We start from the raw sequence: 22,465 nt of genomic DNA, 5'->3' as shown, positions 1-22,465 counted from the left end.
TTAACATTGTTAGTTTGCCATACGACAATCGTAAGAAATTTATTTTAATCGTTTAAAAATTATTAGTAATAATTCTTAGATTAGTAAAACCAATGTAAATATCAATATTCTATTGCCTGGTAACTTTAATTGCGCAACAACGCTGTTATCGCGTAACCGCCATCTTCATCTTTCAAGTTACATCCTGGCTTTTCGAGACCCGGACCACAACAAACGCACCACGCTTTTTACACACGTGATAGTTTTCTGATTCAACACGAGGCCCTCGTTTGCTCAGCAACTCACGGATATCTCCAAATTTAATGATTTACATTTTTGTTTGATCGAGACAACTTGTAAAGATTGTAAACCGTTAAATTAGTCTCAAAATAATCCTCATCTGATCATTGGCAAGACTGCACGTTGCTCAAAACTCGCGCACTGGCGACCTCCTGTACATATCTATTTGTGTATTTTGTTTATTTTGCTGAAGCCTTAATATGATATTCTTAGATTTTGCAATACACTTTTAATTGTTTTGTTTCAGAACGTCTTTTTTCACTTTCTTTGCAACCAAAGGTTTGTCAGCCATGATAACTGGAAAAAGCTGGTGCCGAAGGAAAGATTCAAAAGTATTAATTGGATTATATAAGTCGACGTTTTAATGAAAATGCCTTTAATAAATTGAGTTAACGCCACAGGTTTATCTGTACAATCTTAGGTTTACTTACACTCTCTGATTTTTGTACCTACGTGGCTGGCGTGCTTTAAACACTCCACGCTAGCAAAGCTGGGTTTATAATCCCAACCTCGACTGGTTTGAAGCTCGACGAGTTTGTATATCGACAACGGTTGGTCCAATCTCGACAGCGGTTTTACTATTTTACCATCTATTATTTTCATAGTAAATGAGCGATTTATATGTAAAAGATTTATTTGCGCAAAAATATCTTGTGATCCATTTGATGCAGCGCTCCCCAACTTATGTAGGCCTAACAATATTTTGCCCAACCTAAATATAGAACGAATGCTAAAACAAGTAACAATCATAAATATGGTTGACTGTTATGTTAGCAGTATGTTTTATTTGAAATCTAAACTTCAGTGATTAGCTTTGATTTTAAAGTGAGGATAAAACTGCAAAAAGACATTTATTATTTGTTGAAGATTAGTGTGTGAGAGCACCAGAATAAAGGATTAAATTATTGTAAAACTGCATCAGCCTTTGTCGATGTTCGAACCAACCTTTGTCTAGATTCGGACCAACCTCTGTCGAGATTGGGACTTGTCTAGGTTCGGACTTGTCGATGTTGGGACTGTTTCCCTCAAAACTGTAGTGAGTGCAATACTTTGTATTTCATTTTTTCCGGTAATGATTTCTTTCCAGGTTTCAGGAGCCATAGGTTGATAATATAACCAGTAAAATTTATCATACCATTGTGATGACTTGTCTTCTGTGAATACTATGCAAGTCATAAACACAGAGGTATCGAGCATGGTATCTTCCATAGCTATTTGGTTCATAAGTCTAATAGCTTATTCTAACAATTTCTCAGTATGCTTGAAAATGGTCGGTCAAGTTTTAATCTGTGAATCAACATTTTGTGGAAACGTCTGTCATGCGAAGATTTTTTTAAACCTCTTTCCACTATATCGTAGTTAGCATCAAGCTGTAAAATCTTTCTTCGTAAATCAAAGTGCAGACTACTGTTTTTTTTCGCCTTAATGATTGTTTCATCATGTTATCAGTCATATCAGATGCTGACCATTGTTTTTCCTTTTCCAAAAAAAATAGCTGAACTTTGTTAACCATCATTAGGAATAACACCGTAACCAATATATCCCATTAACCAACCAAATGTCAGATGTAAGCAAACATCACCCTGTTGAATCTGTCTTGTAGTTACCTCTAGAAATAAGCCAAGCTCTCACCAAGTTGGCCCATGTTGATGAGGTCATCTCTAAAGTATATTCGCCATTTTTGAATAAAGATTGAATAAGAACATGCTCGATAAATAATATATTGTGGCTTCTGATTTAGTTATTCATTTTTTGTGAACTAGATGCGCTGGCTGTGCAATTATAAGTAATGTGCCATATTATTGGCTGTTTAGCAATCTGCACATCTCAGCTAAATTCTGATACTAGGGCATTTTCTGAACTACGTCATAAAGTTTATGATGTTGCATGTGAGACAACATATAATTAGTACAACTGTTGGCGCAGCATATTATGTACAAAATATAATCCATCAACCTTTTTATTTAAGAGGTACTTTTATGACAATACAATTGCGATTCCCGAAAATCTATATGGATGATTAACTGGATTTGCTAGTTATGTTTTCATTTCCACTCGTACGGTGTCTGTAAAGGTTACATATTCTGTTTGGGTTTTATTATCAACCTAACAATTATCTGTGGCAAAGAAATAATGCAATAATATAGCAAACAAGGAAATAGGTCTATCAGTTAATTTGCTTGTATCATCTCCTCCCCATGTGACACAGACGTGTGAGAACTAGGCTTTATAGCTCACACAATTTGGTTGAAATTAGCTAGTCTTTGTCAACACATGAGACAATGTGAGCGGTTCAGAGTGCAAAGAAAGCACATCTTAGAAAAGCTTTGTACTTTATTTATTACAGTTTTTGAAGGTCTCGGATTTTGAGGGCATCGAAATTTAATAAAAATTATATATTTATTCTGCTTCATATGCTAATCAAATTTGGGAACTCAAACCCCTTTGAGATGAATCAAGTAAGCTCATTAATGCAACTCGGCTTTTGTCTGATCCTTTTTTGCTCTTTCTCACCTTCAGTATTCATGTATTGGCTTTTCTCAGGTTTTTAATGTTACAATTAGTGAAAAAAGTTTTTTGCATGATCGGCAATAAGATGGATATCTTTTATTGAAATAAAATACACAAGCTATTTTTAACATAAAAATCTAAGTAAACAAAGGGGGGTATGAGTTGCTACTGCCATGACCATACATACCCAGTATGGCCGACTCTATAAACAGAGTATTGGCGACAAATTAAGTGTACTTTACATTTTACTTCCTCTCTTCTTATGCAGTTTATGGTGAAAAATAATGTAATAATTTTGAAAAAAAATCCCTTTCTAGCTTTGGAATAGATTAAACTTGTTTACACTTACAAATTTGAAATTAGAACAGATTGCCTTTTGAATAGCTTTCTGGAACAGGCTGGTCAAAAGTCGAGGTCCGACTGTTCATGTAAAGGTTCATATACTACTTCCAGCATAAAGAAGTGTTATATCAATATGTATGCCTAAATCATTTTCTCCTTTTAATCTTTTATTTTACATTATTATAAATCATTATTGATGTATATTTTTGTGGTTTGATAAAACAAATTTATCATTCATCGTATAAATATATTCACTATGTTTTGTTTGTGGTGGCTACATCTCCTTTTGGTAGCATAGGCCCAGCTTCACTTTAGTTCAGCTACTAAATCTGTTCATTGGTGCTGACTTGCTTATTTACACTTAATGCGTTATTGATTGCTTTAGAAGACAACCAGAACAAGTAAGACCTATTCTCAGAAACTAGCAGAGATGAGTGAGGAACCTCAGACTTCAATGGCTGGTAAACATTTTCATTCTTAGTTCAACCTGTTTTAATTAGCTGTCTATGAACTGGTATGTGTGGCAGTTCAGTAACCATTTCATGGCTAATTTTGATTTGGTGTTTTTCAGAAAATTCCATCAATTCTGCAATATCCTTCACCACTAATGAGGATGGTGAAACACTTCTCGTTACTTTAGAAGGTAAGTGTAGATGGTAAGTGCATTGTAGATTCTAGTAATATGGCTGAGTGCTTTTCTTGCTAACCTGAGCATGGGTAGTTTAGTTAAACTCTTAAGGACTATTTTTTAAACTATTATATATGCTCAAAGCAATGGTTATTGGCTAATCATATGTTGTGTTTTCAACTAGGCTGTCAAGGATTTGCAGGAAAAAACTGTTGATTTTAATTATGCAACTAGAAAATATAATAATCGTAATATTCTAATTGCTGGTGACTGTTGTTTATATGCATGTCATATTAATGTTTATTAATAAACCAATTATTTCAGTGTGATAAAAGTTTTGTATGCAAAATGGTTTCTATTTTGAAATTTCAGTTCTTAGAAGTAAATATGGTAGGGCTTTTTGTTGTAAGTGTAGTAAAAATTTTTGAGATTGTAATCCTCGAGTTAGTGAAATCATAATTCAATATTTCTTAAAAGTATATTATTCATTCTCATTTTGTACTTTAGTGAGTTTTGATATGTTCTAAACGAATTTTATTTATGAAATGTTTTATATTTAGTTTATTTAATTTTAGTTATTATAATTTTGAAGATTCAAGAGTGTTGATATTTTGTCTTAAGAATATCATATCTACATGTTGTGAAAAATGAATATCTGTTACAGACTCTGTCATATCTGACCAAGAGATAAGTATCACAGAGTCTGGGGTATCCGTAGAGCATGGAGACCAGGCATTAAGAGATGTCCTTTTAATCAGCTCCATCAATGAGGTGAGGACCTTGAGGAAACTCCTCAATCATTGTTGAATCCTAGGCTATCCTCATAGTACAGTTATTGTGAGCTGGCAAGTTTCTCTGAAAAATAAATCTCTTGATATTGGTAACTTGCATGAGATCATTTTTGGAGTAAGGGATAGCTTTACCTTTAGTGTTACCCTGGTTTTAATTCTAAAATGTCTACACAAGCTCTTAAAAGAAATTTTAGTTTCTAATTATTAACAATGACTTTGTCAATGGCTGTTTGAACCATGATAGTAAGTTTTATATACTTATAATGCCTATATCTAAGTTGTATATGTATATTATTTGTATAGATATATGTGTTAAATATGTGTATACACATATATAACACGCATATATATACTAGTTGAATGTCAGGCGTTACCCGGGTAGTAAAAAAGTCTTTGGACAGATAATTTATTTTTATTTAACATATACAACATTCTAACTTTTAAACTTCATATCACGGGAAAAGTTTTTTTTGTGCAGTTCAAATGAATTAAGAGTGAAAAGAAAACAACTGTAAAGGTTTTCAAACTTTTTCAAACAACTGTTACTTTTAAATTTCATATCATGAAAGAAGTGTTTTGTTGGAATAAATTAAGAGGAAAAATAAAACTGTTTAAATGAAAATGTGAAATCATTAGCAAGTAACGGCTAAATATAGTCTGTTTTGCTGCGATTACAATGCAAACTTATTTGGTATACAATTATATGATATTAGTTCGTTTCAGTGTCTGTATCTTATAGGCGTATAGAGTGGTATAGAAGCCCATAGTAATTGTCTAATGTAATCACTGCCTGGTAACAATCATCATCATCATTGAAAACTAGTAACAAAACAATATGTTTAGTAACTATAGTTACCTACAATAACTTTAGTGCATTCTGTGGTTATGTTCTGCACAAAAATATAACATTTCAATTTACTATGCGGAGAGTTCTTACCTTCAAGACAGACCTGTAACATAAACGCTGAATCTAACTCATATGAATTTACCTTACTAAACACATACTTGAACGAAGTTTTACTATGCATTTTAGTAAACTTATAACCTAAATTTATCACTTATTTGTTTGTGAACCGGTTTGTACCATAACGGATGACGCTGAAATGACTCAACTGAGATACAATCGCCAAATTTTAATTTTAAGAGAAATTATTGTTAAAAGCGTTTTGCAAAAAAACAAATTAGTCTTAGTACAGCGAGAACGAAAACGCATCGTGTTTCATAGAGTTTCAATTAATACGTCATTTAGCGTATAAAAACGGAAGAGGGTGTATACGTGATATAGTAAAAACCGAGTTTTAAGAGCCTTCATATACTCGCGGTTAGACAATTGGATTACAAACCTGCAGCTGCAATCTTCGTGAGTTCAAATCCAGCACGCAGAGAGCTTTTCATTCCAAGATTTTAATAGCTATAATTGGACATATAAATATGTACACAGTGCACCCTCAGAATACCATTACCCTGATATATGATTTTTTTACCTTACGAAGTGGAACATGATGATTTTTTTTACCTCACCGTACAAGTCTTCTTCACCATACGAATTCAACAAAATTTTCGCTCGTGTTCAAATTTGATAGTCGGTGTGCTGATTACGTACATCAAAATAATAAAGACACTTAAATGCTGTTTGCCGAAAATATTTTCACAACACATGACAGAAACACAATGTACCGATTTTTCTCAGTTCATCAATTCTCGTGTGTCAAACAGTAACATTTTCCTTTGCAAAACCAGTAGCAATGTTAGAGTTGTGATCCCTTCATATAGAAGGTTTAATGGTGAGACAACTTTCCTTAACCAGCTAACAAAAATCCACTTCATTACGAAAACAGCGTCGTTCAAGTTTTCTTCCCAAATTAGGTTAAAAAATGTTTTAAGCAGGTGCACTAAAAGTTGTAGTGAAAGCAAAGACAGACACTGATAAGTGATAAAATTTTATTGGTAAAAAGTTGAAATTCAGTAAAATAGTTAAAAATACATACTAAAACTGAGCTTTAAGCATGTGTGTTTAGTAAGCTAAACTTATTTGAAGTGAATTCAAAATTTTTGTTATACGTACCTCTATCTTGAAGGTAAGAACTTTCTACAGTATGTAGTACTGCTCATGGCACATGGTAACATTACATTTTAATGCTGATCATAACCAATAAATTCATTAAATATAATAAAGTTACTGTAGGTAATCATAGTTACTAAGGTTAACATACTATTTTGTTACTAATTTTTAATATGTACTGCACTTTTATAAAATTTTGACGATTTTTACCAGGAGATGTTTGCATTATATATTTACTATGGTTTCTATACCCCTACATACGATTTCTTCACCATACAATGCCAACCCTGGAACAGAACAATATTGTATCCTGAGGGTGCACTGTATATACAGTGTATATTGCTGCTATTCCTATCTCATGTCTTCTCAGTAGTATTATCCTCCAATTACTGAATATTAGGGAGGAACTGCTAATACTGAATACTATCTGTATCGTCTGCTGCCTATTCAAACTGTTTTTTACCAGATTGAATTTCTTTAGTCACGTGTTGTTAAGCAATTGAAGTATATTATATCATTAGAAACCATATTAAGGTGTTACTGTTAGTCAGCATGGCTTCATCGATTTTTTCAATGAAATATTTCTAAACATTGCACCAGTAAATGTGGAGCTTTTTATTTTTGGTTGATCTATACAAGCGCAAGCTACCCGATTTTGCAATTCTGTTTAGGTTTAAATGAGTTATTGCATAGGCGGTTCAAAAATGAAAATGCTTGACTTTTCTCTTCTGAAAGTAAGTATACATGCATATGCTTTACCATTGGAGTCATTAGGTGCGTGCTGCAGCTTTTGCAAGAGAAAATATAGTCATGTTTAGCTAGTCGAACAAGTTGTGTTAATCCAATATGAGAGAATAGATGGGTAGTGACGGCCAATATTGCGGGTGTCAAGTTCAACCTTTGCCGTCTATCTTAAAGGGAAGTGGGCTGCTGTTGAAGAATGGCTGCAGCAGTGGTGATGATCAAGATAAAGAGCATATTTCACAGAACTGGTTCACTTCTAAAACTGACAAGCAGTCTCTCCGAGAACAAGGTCATCGTTGGAGGCAAGGCCAGTGGACCACTGAGGAGAATGAAGTTCTTAAACGGAACATTGCCTTCTACTGCCAGGTAACTGAACTGCTACTGTTACTGAACACCTTAGCTTACGACTGCTAGATAACATCGTTTACTTTTACTGGGCAGCATTGCTTACTACTGCCAGGTAAACTTGCTTTTGACTGCCAGATGCCATTGTTTGCTGGTGGACGGTAACATTGTAGGCTAGTGCCAGGTAACATTGTTTACTACTGCCAGATAATGTTACTCACTATTTACTGTAGTTTCACTGTCTGTAACTACAAAGGCAGTACTCCTAGCAGTGCTAGGTCATGCCCCTGACTATTATAGGTAGGCAACACTGATGCTGTGAAGTAACATTGCCAATTGTCAACAGATAACACTTTATACAATTCTCAGCAATAGCAGTTACTGCCGTTACCAGTTACAAACTTGTGTTAGCATCCATTTCTCCGCTACTCTCAGGTAAATACATATTTTGTTGTAGGAAAAAAATATCTCAAACCCAAATTCCATAATATTTGACATGACCAAGGACATGCGCAAGGATTTCTATCGGTTTATAGCACGAGGCCTTGACAGACCACTCTTCGCCATTTACAGGAGGGTGCTACGAATGTATGACCAAAAGAATCATATGGGCAAATACACGGCGGAGGAGATAACTAAGCTGAGGCAGTGAGTCTTGTTTAGAGTGTCAAGTACCTCATACTATCTAGTCAGTACTGGCAGTTATTGGCAGACAATATTGGCAGTTAGTACTGGCTTGACAGTTGAAACTGCATTTCTAAAGTTACACAAAACAACTGAGAGAATAACGTCATTGTTTAAATTGTGAGTAAAAAACATTGATTGTCCTTTTATGAATATGCTAAAATCATTCAAATTTGAAACTAGGAATTGTCTGTTCAAAGTCCTTACACAGTGGACCCTCGCCATACGATTTTAATTCATTTCAGTGTTTGCATCGTATAGCGAAAATGTCATATAGAGTGGTATAGAAACCTACCGGAATTATCTGATGCAAACACCCCCTGGTAAAAAACATCAAAATTTTATATACGTACTGTACATATTAAAAATTATTAACAAAATAGTATGTTAACCTTAGTAACTATAGTTACCTACAGTAACTATAGTTAACTATGGTAACTTTTTTTAGTATTTTTAGTGATTATGATCTGCAATAAAATGTAACATTACAATGTACTATGTGCAGTAGCAGCATTGCGTACCGTAAGGAGTTTTTACCTTCGAGACAGTCATATAATATTAACTTTGAATTTAACTTAAATAAATTTAGCATTCTAAATACACACTTAAAGTTAAGTTTTAGTATTAATTTTACTAAACTTAACTTCACCTTTGTCATCGTCTTAAATTTTATCACCGAATGTTTTCAGTTTTGTTTTCACTATCATTTAATGAATAACACTCATCTCACATAGAGCGAGCATCCTATCTCTTTTAGGCATTGTGAGAGGGATTTCAGCGAATAGCATATCAGTATCTTGGTTATTTCGACGTATTCAACACACCGACTGCTAAATTTTAGTTTCGAGAGAAGTTTTTTGTTAATATCGTAAGGCACAAAAAACAGTATGTGTCACATCGTAAGGCGAAATAATCGTATAATAGGGACATCGTAACCCGGGCGCACTGCACAAACAAGTGGCAAGTGCTTTAGTAGGTAGTAAAAGATACTGTTCTGTGTAAAATAAACTCATTTATGTAAAGTATGTGGCAAGATATTGGATTGAGATGTGCAAAGCTTGTTATATGTCGCGTATATAACCAATGTGACTGATTAGCAGGTAGAGACAGTTGCTCAATACATACTATGTGGCATGTGCTACATTCAATATTTGTCATGTGTCTAGGCAGGATTATCATTACTGCATGAATTCATTTTCCAACTTGACCGAGCATGCTAGCTTCCACATAATTTGTTCTGCACGTCACATCTAACAGCTGGTCTCTCTAACAATAGCTGCATTCAAACATTGTTGCTCTACAATATAACTATCACATATCCAGTGTGAATATAATGTTGACTGAGTATCAATGATGAGATTGAGTATGAGGATAGATAATATTTGATAGCTATGGCTACCAAACAGACCGCCATGATGATCGTTCTGTTGGTTGTGTTATAAAAATGACTGTTCAGTTATGCTAACATTATAGCAGTAGAACAACAAACTTTTGGTTCGATGTGTTACAAAAAAATATTACTAGCTCATGAATTTGGTGGAAACCACTTGTGAACTCATTGTAAAATTCAACTAAAATTCTTTTAGTTGAATTTTACAATGAGTCTTACAACATTTAGAATTGTAAGACTCATTGTAAAAGAAATGAATGAAACAACATTTTAGTAATGTTGCTTCAACTAAAATTCTTTTAGTTGAAGCAACATTTCTGAATCCTAATGTCAACCATAGCAAGTAAGGATCACAACTGTAGGTATTAAATATACTTCATTATTATTTTCTCTCCCAACTGAACTAATGACACTTTGCAGTTTTACATAAGTCATTTTCCTTCCCATTCTCAGCCATGGTTAGGCGTGATGTTGAGAAGATGGCAAACTAAAAACTTGAGGATTTGGTGAGCTATGGGATGACTGTACATTGGTTAGTTTTCAAAGTTGATGAGCCCCACTATACATGTCTAAAGCACAGTAGAGAGCTTGAGGAATTGCTATACTGTATTTTGATATTGACATGCTTTCCGTGAGATTTTAAGTAGCGACTAGCATTTAGATAGCATCTCAATAATGAAGCTAAGCTGTCCCCTTGCATTATATTGGTTGTGTATGAACCACGTGTAAATACTCAGGCCAATGTTAGCTGGCCTGAAGCAAACAGCATTCAGTGTGAGCCCAGCTTTACTTGAGTCATAGACAACAAAAACATTTTTAATAATGTCCGGTTTTTTAGGCTAAGAGAGCAACATGGCAATGACTGGGCTACAATAGGTGCAGCTCTTGGACGCAGTGCAGGTTCAGTACGGGACAGGTGCCGACTGATGAAAGACAGTTGCAGGTATGGAACATGGGCACATGAAGAGGAAATGAAACTGGCTGTCGCTGTCTATGAGTTGAGTGGTGCTCAACCTGGCGAAGAGGTAATTCTATTCAATATGTTTGTGTGTTTAAATTACAATTTTTATCACAGTTTCTTATCTCAGCGGCTTTTCGTTTTTGAGCTTTTAAGAGCTTGTAATCACATTCCCACATATTTTGCACCTACAACACAACAGAATAAGACATGGTGAATCTTATGATATCAAATAACTGTAATGTGAATTTTGTTGCAAGTCAACCTTTAAGTTAATTTCATATTAAGATTTGTATCTGCGATTTGTATTTAAGATGATCAACATGAGAATCAGAGAGGATTAGTTTGTGCATATGTTCTTTTATTCTTCAAATGTTTTTTGAAATTCAAACCTTTTGGATGTCTATTGTTATTTGTATTTCAATGTTGACTAGTTTAAATTCTAGGCCTTTAGATAAGGTTTCTGTGTCAAAAAGAGAACAATTTACGAATGATAGGTTCATCATGGCCTTTGCTGGGCTGACGTGGCGAGTCGTGTGAAGACTCGAACAGACAAGCAGTGTCGAGCCAAGTGGCTCAATTTCCTCAACTGGAAGCAGAAAGGAGGGGCCGAGTGGTCGGGTGCTTCTGACGACTATATTCTTCTTGAAAAGTAAGTTTTTGATGGAGCCAGCCAAAGGTCAGGCTTTTTCCAGCATTGTAAGTGTTTGTAAATATTGGCTACTTTTGTTTTTGCCTCATTTTGCTGAGTTTTGTAGAATCATTGCGAGTCAGGCAGCTGATGAGAATGAGGTGGACTGGGTTGAGCTCTCTAAGGGGTGGTCTTGGTGAGTTCCGTGGTTTAAGTTGGAGGAAGGACAATAATTTCAACAGCAATAGAATAGCAATATAATGGAGTTCATCGTCTCCATGTGTAAAAAAGTCTTTAAACTTATCATTGCCATTAATTTGTTGCTACTTCAAAAGACAGTGAATGTTATATATTGATAATGATGTAGTGTTGCTGTGAAGATACACAAGTCCTTTCTAATATCTACATTGTTTAATAATTTACAAAACTAACCATCTAATGAGTTTGCTCTGTATTTCCGGACAGCATTAAAAGTGAAATTAAAAAGACAATCATTTGCTTTATTTCTTACATTAGAGAGCACCGATTTTTGTTGTCCTCTTGACTTACACACCATACATTTAATAACTGTAGAGTAGGAACATTTGCTTAATGTTTTGTGCTGCAGTGTGCGGTCACCGCAGTGGCTAAGGAGCAAGTGGTGGGCTCTGAAGAGGCACGTCACCAACTATCAGAACTTACCACTCTCTGACATCCTCTCTACTCTCTCCGTCGTTTTATTGAGCAACCGTAACATGAGGTCAGATCCCACAATGCCCTGTTCAACCACATCCAAGAATAGCAAGCTGACCGCCGTCGGAACTACTAAGTTCAGGCTGTGTAACTCGGCTGACGGCTACACACTGACTACCGCAACCGTTGAGCTTCCCGGAGGTACTTATCATACTTCTTCATTCTCATATCTTCAGCCTGTCGGATAACTCAGGGTTCTCTAATGTTAGCACCTGCTAAAAGTCCTCTTTACAATTTGGCAATAGATGGACACTAGTTGTACAAATAACGCTTCTATGGTTCTCTGGCACTGACATCTGTAGTAGAAACTGTCGTACTGCTGCTTACTGGTGGTATGAATTGCTGTCTCTGTTTGTTTGTAGGCAACCGGGCATCCGTGCTGCCGGATGATATGACTCAGCTCGACTCCAACTCACTTTTTATAACTCCTTCCAACAACAGTACATTTCTCATTTCTAATGATTCTATTTCATTCCCTCTCTCGTCTTTGAGTGAGCCAATGATTGTTCAGTCTCTGCCTCTTGTAGAGGTAAGTTATGGCACTGCTGTCATTTGTAACAACCAATAATACTGTTGCGAGTTCACCACTCCGTATACTGTATTCTTACTAGCGGAATGTTTGGCAATGCACTGGTATTAAAAATCAGCTTATAAACAGTGGTAGGTAATGTAGTTGCCTGCCATTAGCCTGGCGCATTGCCAATGGATAATTTGAGTAAGCTAGGACTTTGAGTGCCTACTAATAAGAGCCGTGAGAGCAAGCATACAATCACGTTGCGCCATAACGCAGCGCGGTATGCATATTTTCACCCACATAGCGACATATATCGCCCAATGAATTCATCAATCTCATGTAGCTTAATTGGTAGGATATTTGCCTTGCAAAAGGGAGGTTCTGAGATCAAATAAAGCAGGATGCGAGCTTTCAATTCCAAGATTTTAATAGCTATAGCTGGACAACCAAAGTACACACACACAAACTTTAAGATTTTTATATATAGACAAGTTTTATGGTATATATTATTATAAGTCATGTGGTATGTAGATATGTATAAGTCATGTGACACGTATACCCTTTAAGTCCTGTTGTTGTTACAGACATCCTCCAAATCAGAGAGTGTGGGTGGCACAGCTCCTGATGACCCATCTTCAGGTTGGACTACGGTTTCAGTTATTCTCCCTTGTACAGAATAGTGAACATTAATGTGATGACAGCTTAAAGTGTTGTAATCTTCATATCTAAATATGGCTTCCTTTTGCGCTAAAGTGTTTCAAAATGATGATTACAGAGCATATAAGCCATTTACCCTTTTACATGTTGAAATCTTTTGTATTGCAAAAACTTGCACCCTTGAAGAAAACAAGTTAATTAAACAAAAAGTTAGGATTAAGGCGTAGGTTGGAAGGCTGATAATAATAAGAATGATAATAATAATAGTAATAATTATAATAATAAGAATGATAATAATCTTGTGTTGTTGTTATAGATCCGTGTACTGATGATATTGTACTACTCGGTGATGTCACTCAGGCTGATGAGTGCATAGACTCAGGCAGCACTGTCTTAGTTGGTCAGTGTATAACACTGCCAGAGAAATCCTCTCTTCATCATCTCTCCTCGTTTTCTGGTAAGATGATCGACCTTTTTATTTGTAAATGTTGCTAGTCTGTTGATACCACAGAATATTGTTGCATCTGGACAACATCGTGTTGTCTAAAGCTATTCTTGGTTCATTCCTACCATTAATCCTACTATTTATTCGTTTACTGCAAGTAGAACGATGAAGATGTTGTTATCTTTTTTACGATAAATTGATACTCAATTTATATAAGAGCTACTAAAACACTTATAAGTCACTTTGTTCGTTTGGATTGAATATAATTTGAACTTACCGGAGCCTTTGAGAATTTCTTGAGCGTTGTTGAAGATCCCTAAAACCATCTCACACATTGAGTTATCAATAACTTAACCATTCCATTTTCACCTTCCGCGAACAACTTGAGCCAACATTAAAACTTCAAATAAACAGGAAGTAAAAGCATATGCTATTGCTCAACGATGGATATCGAATATTTATTATCGTAGAAGTTTTGTATTTTTGTGTCTAAAGAACATGCCGAAAGTTATGCCTATATTATGGCGGTGAAACTAGATGTTTAATATAGTAATTTACTAAGATTGTCTTACAAGAGCAGCGAAGGTGGATCGTATAAAATATGTTTTGGGATAATGAAGAAAATTTGTTCCATTTTGGTAAAGTTATGCCTCACTTGCATATAAGTGTGGTAACAACTTGACCCTTGACCCTGGCTTAGACCAATACGGTTCATTAAAAATGAAGCTTTAAAAATTGTGAACTAGTCTTCAACAGAACTATGAGGTGTTTGTGATAACCACTAGTCTTCAACAGAACTGTGAGGTGTTTGTGATAACCACAAGTCATGATACGCAGCACCTGTTCATGATCTGTGCATAGCGTGTGACAACTAATATGGAAGTGCATTTGTGATGGCAGATCCGAAAGTCATCGAATAAAAATGTAACCAATCAAGGGCTGCCATTCATGAATATAATCATGGAGTAGTTTTCAAGTGTCACTTCTTTGTAGTTTCATCGGGCGAGTCTATATTTTCTAATCTTTTTTACAATGATCTATGATTCTGAAAAAAGCAAATGTAGGCCTTTACATTTGTCAAAAATCAAATTAATTTAGCAAAAATTAGTTGGAGTAGTTCGAAGGATTGTGATATAAGTCAGATTTCTTACTGCTAACTATTCAGTTGTTCATTTGACTTCCTGGTTCATTTATCTTGGTTGGATGGTTATTATTCTAGTTTTGCTGTTTCTGAAGTTTCCTTAAATTTCAATGATAAAATTGTAAAAGCATATGGATTCGGGTTAATAAAATGTTATTGTGCCAAGTTTCTCTTTTGTTAAATTGACATTTGTTTATTATTTAGTTTACACCGCCGTTATGGGGAATATTTGGGAACATGTTTGCTTAGTGAAGGTACCTGGATCACTAGTAGTCACTCTTGGAACTTGCAAACTGTGCAGTGTTTAGTATGGGCAACATAAAATTGTTGCACGTATTTACTCTTTATATTGTTCTGCAGTGTAGTTTTAAATAAAAGAATAGCCATTACTTTTTGTAATAAAAAAGTTATGATACATCGTTGCTCGCTTGCTTTGTCATTCATTTGCCTTGTTTAAAATTTAATAGTGGCCTGACCAAATGTTTTTATGGTGCTCAATAACATATTTAGAAATCAATTGCATAGCTTTAATGTTTCAGTGCTTCATTGTTATACATATATGTTATATGAAAATTATTAATCTATGTTATAATTGGGATAGTTCTCTTATGTCTGAAGCCATTTCTTAGAATATTATCACATGCTGATTGGCATTTCTTTTAGATCCTTTGTTAAACAGCAGAGCTGATGACATTCAACCCGATAGCTACAGTCAGTCCGACAGCTAGCACGCACCTCCTCTTGCTTTATTTACAGTCAGTCTGTTGTACTATAATGTAATTTTTTCTTAGCATAATATCATTAGATAAAAAATATCTGAAATTTTGTCATCACGGAGTCTTCATTGATTTGATTAAGTCTGCGCATTGGTTTTTAGATTCATAATTCATAAGACAGGGACTCAGCATAACGCCTGCTGTAATCCATGTAGCTTGAGTTGTAGTTAACGTAGCAATGAGTTGGTGTGGCAGTTGTCATGCCAACACCAACACCATGGTGGATATAACACATCTGAAGCAAGAATCACCTGCAATTCAATGTTCATATCCAGTTGTTTTGGGTAACTCATTGCTTCTAATTATTTGCTATCAGAAAAATATTCACTGCTTTGGTATGCTACAGTGTTTCAGTTATATACAAGTATAAGCAGAATTCCCGGTGTTGCCTGGGTATTAAAAATCAGTTTATAAACAATAAGAAGTAATGTAGTTGTCTGCCACTTGCTATTAGCCTGACACATTGCCAATGGCTAATTTGAGTAATTTTACTAATAAGAGTTTCGTTATGTTGCGTCATAACGGAGAGCGTCATAACGGAGAGCGTCATAACGGAGAGCGTCATAACGGAGAGCGTCATAACGGAGAGCGTCATAACGGAGAGCGTCATAACGGAGAGCGTCATAACGGAGAGCGTCATAACGGAGAGCGTCATAACGGAGAGCGTCATAACGGAGAGCGTCATAACGGAGAGCGGTAGAGTATTTGCATTCATATATTGCCTAATGAATCCATCTGGCTTGTTGGTAAGGGATTCAACTTGCAAACGAGAGAATCTGAAAGCTAATCTTATGTGATACGGATTCTTCATACCAAGATTTTAATAGCTATAGCTGGACAGACAGAAACTTTGAGAAGTATATACGCTATATAGATTAGCCAATGTTGTGCATCTCATGAAGAATGTTATTTGGTGAGCCTAATTACTCAGTTTATATGGTTTCATAGTGATTTCCAAGCATTATGAAGTCTCGCAATTCAGTTAGGCCCTAAGACTTTCTACCTTGCTCCCATCTGACGTCCTTTCGTCAGGTTTCAAGCTATTCTTGAAGCCACTTTTTTAATTTACCATTTAATTAAAAATTGTGAAGCGGCGATATTGTCAATGAATGCGTAGCACTTTGTTCAACATAAAAAAGTTAAATTGAAACGGCAATAAAATGCTCAAGGTTTTTAACATAAAATGATGAAAAGATCATTTTTTTAAGTTTTCTTGTTCATGTCTCAGAGTTTTTACTTATGCTGTCCTTTTATTCATAAATATAAGGGAATATTTTAAAACAGCAAATGTAATATATAACGTATATGCAAATATAATACAACTGTAAGTATATTAATGGAACTATAAAATTGAATAATATAATTTTATTAATGCTTAGGGGGCATACTAGATCCTAATCATATGCCTTTTATCCCAGGTCTATCAATTACCATAACTTCCTAATTTACAACATCAGGTGGCTAGGGTTATTCAAAATCAATTTTTTCGCTTTATACGATTTTGGGAAATACTGTATGGTCAGCAGGCAAAACATGTTGGTGGCAGCATTTGAACCATCCATCTCATAAGAGCTGTACAAAAGTGGCAAACCTAATATTGATTTTGACATATTTAAAAAAGATATGAACTTGTTGCTGTATAAGGTTTATGGAAATCTCATGTCATATCATTGAAATATCTGAAAAATTGTGAGAGTGTCCTCTGGCTTTCTTGGCAGGAGGCTGGTAAAGACCCACTGCCATACTATTATCTAAGCTCCATTGGCTCGTACTGGGGCTATTTGTAACATCATGTCTGCGCTTAAAATCTCTCTATTTATGATAATCAGGATTTCGCAAGTTTGTTGCAATGCAGTCAGAAGGTTAATTTTAGAAGCAGATGAACGCTCTCGTAAGTCGTTCAGTCAGTTAAGTTGTCGTGGACAGCTCTTGGAGCGTAATTGAGGAAGGTCCTAGGCGTTATAATTCATTGATTAAGCGCGTGTATTGAATGCAGCTTCCATTGAGTGGCGATTAGCTATAATTACATAGGTTACTCGCGTTAATTGGTTAGTAGCTGCTCAAATATTTACTTTTCGGACTGTTCTCAGTCTAATTCTACCATGCTTTATCTTAGCATAATATTATAGTTTAGTTTCTCCATGATCTGCAGATACAAACACACTCTCGTATTGTCTTTGATATTTTTATTAAAATAAATCAGTATGCTAGGTTCCTGTACAAAACAATAAGCCTTTCACATCTGGTATTCCATTTACAGCTAGTTGCTAATAGATAACTTTTGCTCATACAAACACATGTACATATGTAACTATTAATATGGATGAGTATTTAACATGTTACGTATTTGGCAACAAGTTAAGCATAGCGAGATTGAATAGCAGGAGTGCTACACCAGCGCTTGTCGTAAATGTTGAAGGGGCGTCGTTGCACCTGTCCTCCTGGCAAGTGCACATATGACCAGAGCCTGGTCTACTTTCGGTCAGACACATGTCAGAAGAAAGGTACATGTCTATATCTACATCCTTCTTGCACTTCCTCAGAACGTACCGGTTTGAATTGGCTGAAACACAATATTTTATTAATATAAACTTGCCATATAAACCATATATATTAACAAATATTACCATATAAACTTTTGTGCCTTTATACTGAGGCATGCAAGTTTATATGCTGTCTGCTATGATGAAGCTGGAACTTTCATGTTTTACTTAAGTATTTCAGCAATTTGCTGAAAACCACACATAGTAATCATCATTTTTCATGATATAAGATTAGAAATATTTCGTCTTCAAACAAATATCTATTGAGCTAAAGATCAAATAACCTCAAACTTGGATGGATTTTATCAAAAAAGTAAACTTGGTTTTTGTATAATGTATTTAATTATCAATGTAAAAAAGAAAAGATATATTTAAGTTGGACACAAGACTAAGTTTTTGTAACTTTCTAATACATTTTCTACTGAATAATATCAAAATATATTTGTGGAGAAAAAGATAATACCAACCATGTGCTGGTAGCTTGGCTTACTGCTTCAACTGAGCTAATTGGAAGAACACATCTCTATGCATCTGTAGATGTGTTCTAAGTTAAGTTATTACAGCGGGTTAGTCATGACATTACTCAAGATATTGTATCTTCTTTCAGTTAAAATTATCTTGGTAAATCTCTTGTCAGGCATGAATAACATTTGAAGATTCTGCTTGAAGAACTGTTGTTAGACCTTCACTGAAATCTGTATATATTATTTGTACCTAAAGCTCTAGCGTATGTAAAAATGCTCACCGCTATTTGTAATCAAAACCAATGCTGCACTGTGTATGGCTGCACTATGTTTCCAAGTCACAGTTGATCTGCAAGTTTGCATCATCCACAAGAAATGGCAAAAACCCACCAGTCAAGCGACTTTTGTTACTCACAAATTTTATCAAACGTTTCATGTCTATGAAAGATAGAAACTGCACTTGTAAATGCTGTGCCAGGTAATGCGGCGCAAGCTATCCCATTTTAAATATTTTCTTCCCTTCGGTCATTCCCATTTCGATATGAGTACATGCTGCTAAGCAAGACAGGAGTCCAACAAAGCGCCTGCATTAGTCTGCAACACGCGATTGTCCATTGAAACAATTATCGCGTGGTAACACGGGTGCACACAACTCCAAATCTGCACAGTGTAAACATCAGCAAGCAGCTGCACACATTGTCACATAATCAAAAAGCACTGTGTTTTGCACTTTGTGTGGAAAATAGTCTGAAGTTTCAATTAGTTAGCGAGTGGATTGTTAAGTTGTCACTAACTTGTTGACATAGAATCTGTTGGCTCTTTTCGAACCCATTTTATGCACTCTCCGCTGCATCTCTTGATGTGCTGCAGTGATAGTGGATCAGTCTTATTGAACTTGTCATCACAGAATGGTTGGTGTCGTGAATCGCAATCGAAACAGTAAACCGTTTTGGCAACTACAAAATAAACATCTTCGTTAAACGAGATAATTTGACCAATGAGAATAGTGGAAGTTTATGTACATCAGCCTGCTTCAGTCATTATCTTCAGAAAGACAGAGTTATGACAATCTCCATGAATACAGCTCCAGCTACACAATGGCTGGTCCTATAACTGATCTCAGCCGCTAGTCTGTGACCAGGCTCAAATTATCCAGCCTCTCTTAGCTCGATCACGCTATTAGGCTGTTGTGATTTACCCGCAGGTAGTTTCTATATACTGTTATTGATGGTCTGAGGGCACTCATGAGTATAACGGTGGATTCACGCCAAATAATTAGTGTTCAGCTTTGATTGCTATTGCTTTTCAATAAGATCAGATCAATTATTATCAATTACCAACTTAACACTGTGTATCCAATGCAAAACTATCATAAGTAACACATAATCATTTCGCAAAGAATTTCCAGACAAAATATCGCTATTCCACATCAAGCGACAAAAGAATTTTTATACTAACAGCAATCAATCATTTGCAAACTCAGCTGACTTACTCAGAGAGAGTAAGTCTGACTTACTTTGTGCCAACTTACTACAAGCGAAACAAACGTTAGCTAAAATTATGCCAAAGGTGATCAAAAGCAAAAAAGGAACTACCGTTCATCATCCTTTGCAAATATTCTATTAACTTTGAAAGACATAATTTAGTGCTCATTAGTTTTACTAAAAGTCATATAAGTATCCTGCAGGAGGTGTATTGCAGGTGATGATACGTAAACAATGTTTTGCGATTGGAATATCTAGCAGGTGGTTACTGGAGTTGAAATGCCAGCTTCGTGCGTTGTGAGGTTGTAATCTATAGTCTTAACACCTCAGCATACTTACAGCCTTATAGATTATATCTAGCCGTTCATGGAGAAATAATCAGCTCGCTTGAATGTATAGGCAAGATATTGATCGCAGTTATAAGCTGACTAGGCCGGTGTTAGGTGATTGTCATAATACAAAAAATTGTAAAAGTGGCTTTGTCTTGCCACACGTGCTCCTAGGAGTTCAATCGTATTTTCGTTGTCTACTTACCAGGGCACTCGGTTTCATCGGCAGCCGCTTTTATAGGCATCATTAAAGTAACTGAAATGGCAAAAAAATCATGGTTTGACAATAAAAACAAACAATTAGGAAAAAGTAGGAAAGTTATGAGACAAAGATCTAAAAATAGCTCTATTAGCTTTATTACTGCATCTGAAGGAAAATTAAAGAGAAAACTTGGATTTGCATGATGATATTACAGGTAGACATCTTGCTATTACTTAACTTGCAGCATTCAAACTACTTGATCATAGTTTTCCTGTTTCTGGCTATGATATTTGAAAAATCAGGTATTACGTTCTACATACCTATAACAAGATATAGCCATGCAACCATTCTGAAGTAACGGCGGCGAGTGTGTCACTGGTTTGCTAGCTTGAATTCTGTGCCCATCTTAGTCATCTCATCTCCCAACTATCTCTAACTATATCTTTCACTTATCCCTCTTTCCCGTTAAAGCAATGAACGATCACTTTCACATCGGCAGCTTTACGCCAGCATAATTAGCATAATACTCATCGAATTATCCCCTACTCAAAACTTACTAATTGCATCATTGCTAATGTTTATACCAAAATAAATATAGAATTATTGAAACTAAAGTTGATATAATTAACAAAACACTAAAAGCATACAAAAAACTGTTCAGAGGTTCACCTACATCTGCATTTGTAAAAATGCTGCCAGATTGTTCTCCCTTACAGTGTATCTACCTGCTTAATTCTAAAAGTGCAAACATAGAAGCTGTTTTTCATAGAAGAGAACAAAAAGGAGATTTTGAAAAATATGGATCTGTAGAACACGCCGACAGCATCCGCATTAGGTTAGCGATAAAAAAAATTTGAATCAGTTTCTGTGAAACTCTGCTATCATTCATCGCACCAAAAATGTCTGTCTCAGGTGATAAAATATGATAAGGATTACTAACATTACCCTATCTAATGTTGCCGGTTTAAAGTACAATATAGTGTTTAATTAAAATGTGTTCTAATAATTAAATCTAAAATTGTTAAGTACTTGATTGATCCACTCACCAAAGTACAGCATTAAGAAGATCCAGTGATCCCCCAACATGGCAGGCGGTCAGAAAACCTTAGTTGTTGTCTGTTGGGTAGGGAAAGGCAGCAATTCTATTACCGAGTACTCGACATATAATAGCAGAGCAGAGTAAATGGCTCATGCATTGCAGCTAGTTAGTAGCGAATGTCTGTATCTATTCATAGCCAAGGTAGCAAAAGTAATTATCGCCATAACTAATCAATGCTAGTTTTACCTTCTACAGTTAAACTGAGCGCACGGGTGAGGTGCGCGTATCAGGGGATTCAATGAAACACATGGCTATAGGATAATACTTGCGTAACGTATAGATTTTTGTGCAGCATATGTACAATAAGTTTCAGGACAAATGCCTGTTGAAACCTTGGTCCCATAATGCAGTGCAGTTAGCAGCTACCATGCACTCTGGGTGAAATAGTTCTTCTCAATCTACTGTTTTATATAATTAAATGTTCTGATATGCAGTGTTATATGACATCTAGAGGCTAGTGAGCCGTCAACTTTATTTTTGTAGACTACTATCAGGTAAAATTTGACACATTTTACCTCCACAAACAGTACCATAACTCATTCGGTATGTACAGCATTTAAGCATAAAGCCACTTACCTAAAATTAACACGCAAAAGAAAAATACAAATTTGACCTTGATACCATCATTAAAAAAATCTATAAACTTCTATGAATTGTCATTCACAGCTGACCTGAAATTGCTGAGAGTTCCGGGCATGGCTGCTGAGTTGCTCA

At 35.4% G+C, this 22,465-nt stretch overlaps 2 protein-coding genes across 2 annotated transcripts; one reads left to right on the top strand and one right to left on the bottom strand.

The window, feature by feature from the left end:
• The first annotated feature begins 292 nt into the window (after positions 1-292).
• On the top strand, positions 293-15,684 carry LOC137390470 (cyclin-D-binding Myb-like transcription factor 1). Its single transcript, XM_068076798.1, has 14 exons — positions 293-433; positions 3,518-3,593; positions 3,704-3,775; positions 4,425-4,531; positions 7,532-7,723; positions 8,160-8,350; positions 10,615-10,801; positions 11,232-11,386; positions 11,493-11,561; positions 11,973-12,238; positions 12,460-12,626; positions 13,196-13,250; positions 13,585-13,725; positions 15,518-15,684. The coding sequence occupies exons 2-14, from the start codon at positions 3,563-3,565 to the stop codon at positions 15,580-15,582; spliced, it is 1,698 nt and encodes a 565-aa protein (XP_067932899.1). The 5' UTR covers positions 293-433; positions 3,518-3,562; the 3' UTR covers positions 15,583-15,684.
• A 2,183-nt stretch (positions 15,685-17,867) lies between these two features.
• LOC137391727 (UPAR/Ly6 domain-containing protein qvr-like) lies at positions 17,868-21,875 on the bottom strand. The gene is made up of 4 exons (XM_068078259.1): positions 21,699-21,875; positions 20,656-20,706; positions 19,432-19,593; positions 17,868-18,193 (listed from the first exon to the last, which is right to left on the bottom strand). The coding sequence occupies exons 1-4, from the start codon at positions 21,736-21,738 to the stop codon at positions 17,970-17,972; spliced, it is 477 nt and encodes a 158-aa protein (XP_067934360.1). The 5' UTR covers positions 21,739-21,875; the 3' UTR covers positions 17,868-17,969.
• Positions 21,876-22,465: the final 590 nt, after the last annotated feature.

Source organism: Watersipora subatra, chromosome 3, assembly GCF_963576615.1.
Source record: "Watersipora subatra chromosome 3, tzWatSuba1.1, whole genome shotgun sequence".
NCBI classification, from domain to species: Eukaryota; Metazoa; Bryozoa; class Gymnolaemata; order Cheilostomatida; family Watersiporidae; genus Watersipora; species Watersipora subatra.
The sequence above is the reverse complement of the archived record's forward strand: the minus strand, read 5'-3'. Positions and strand labels throughout refer to the sequence as shown.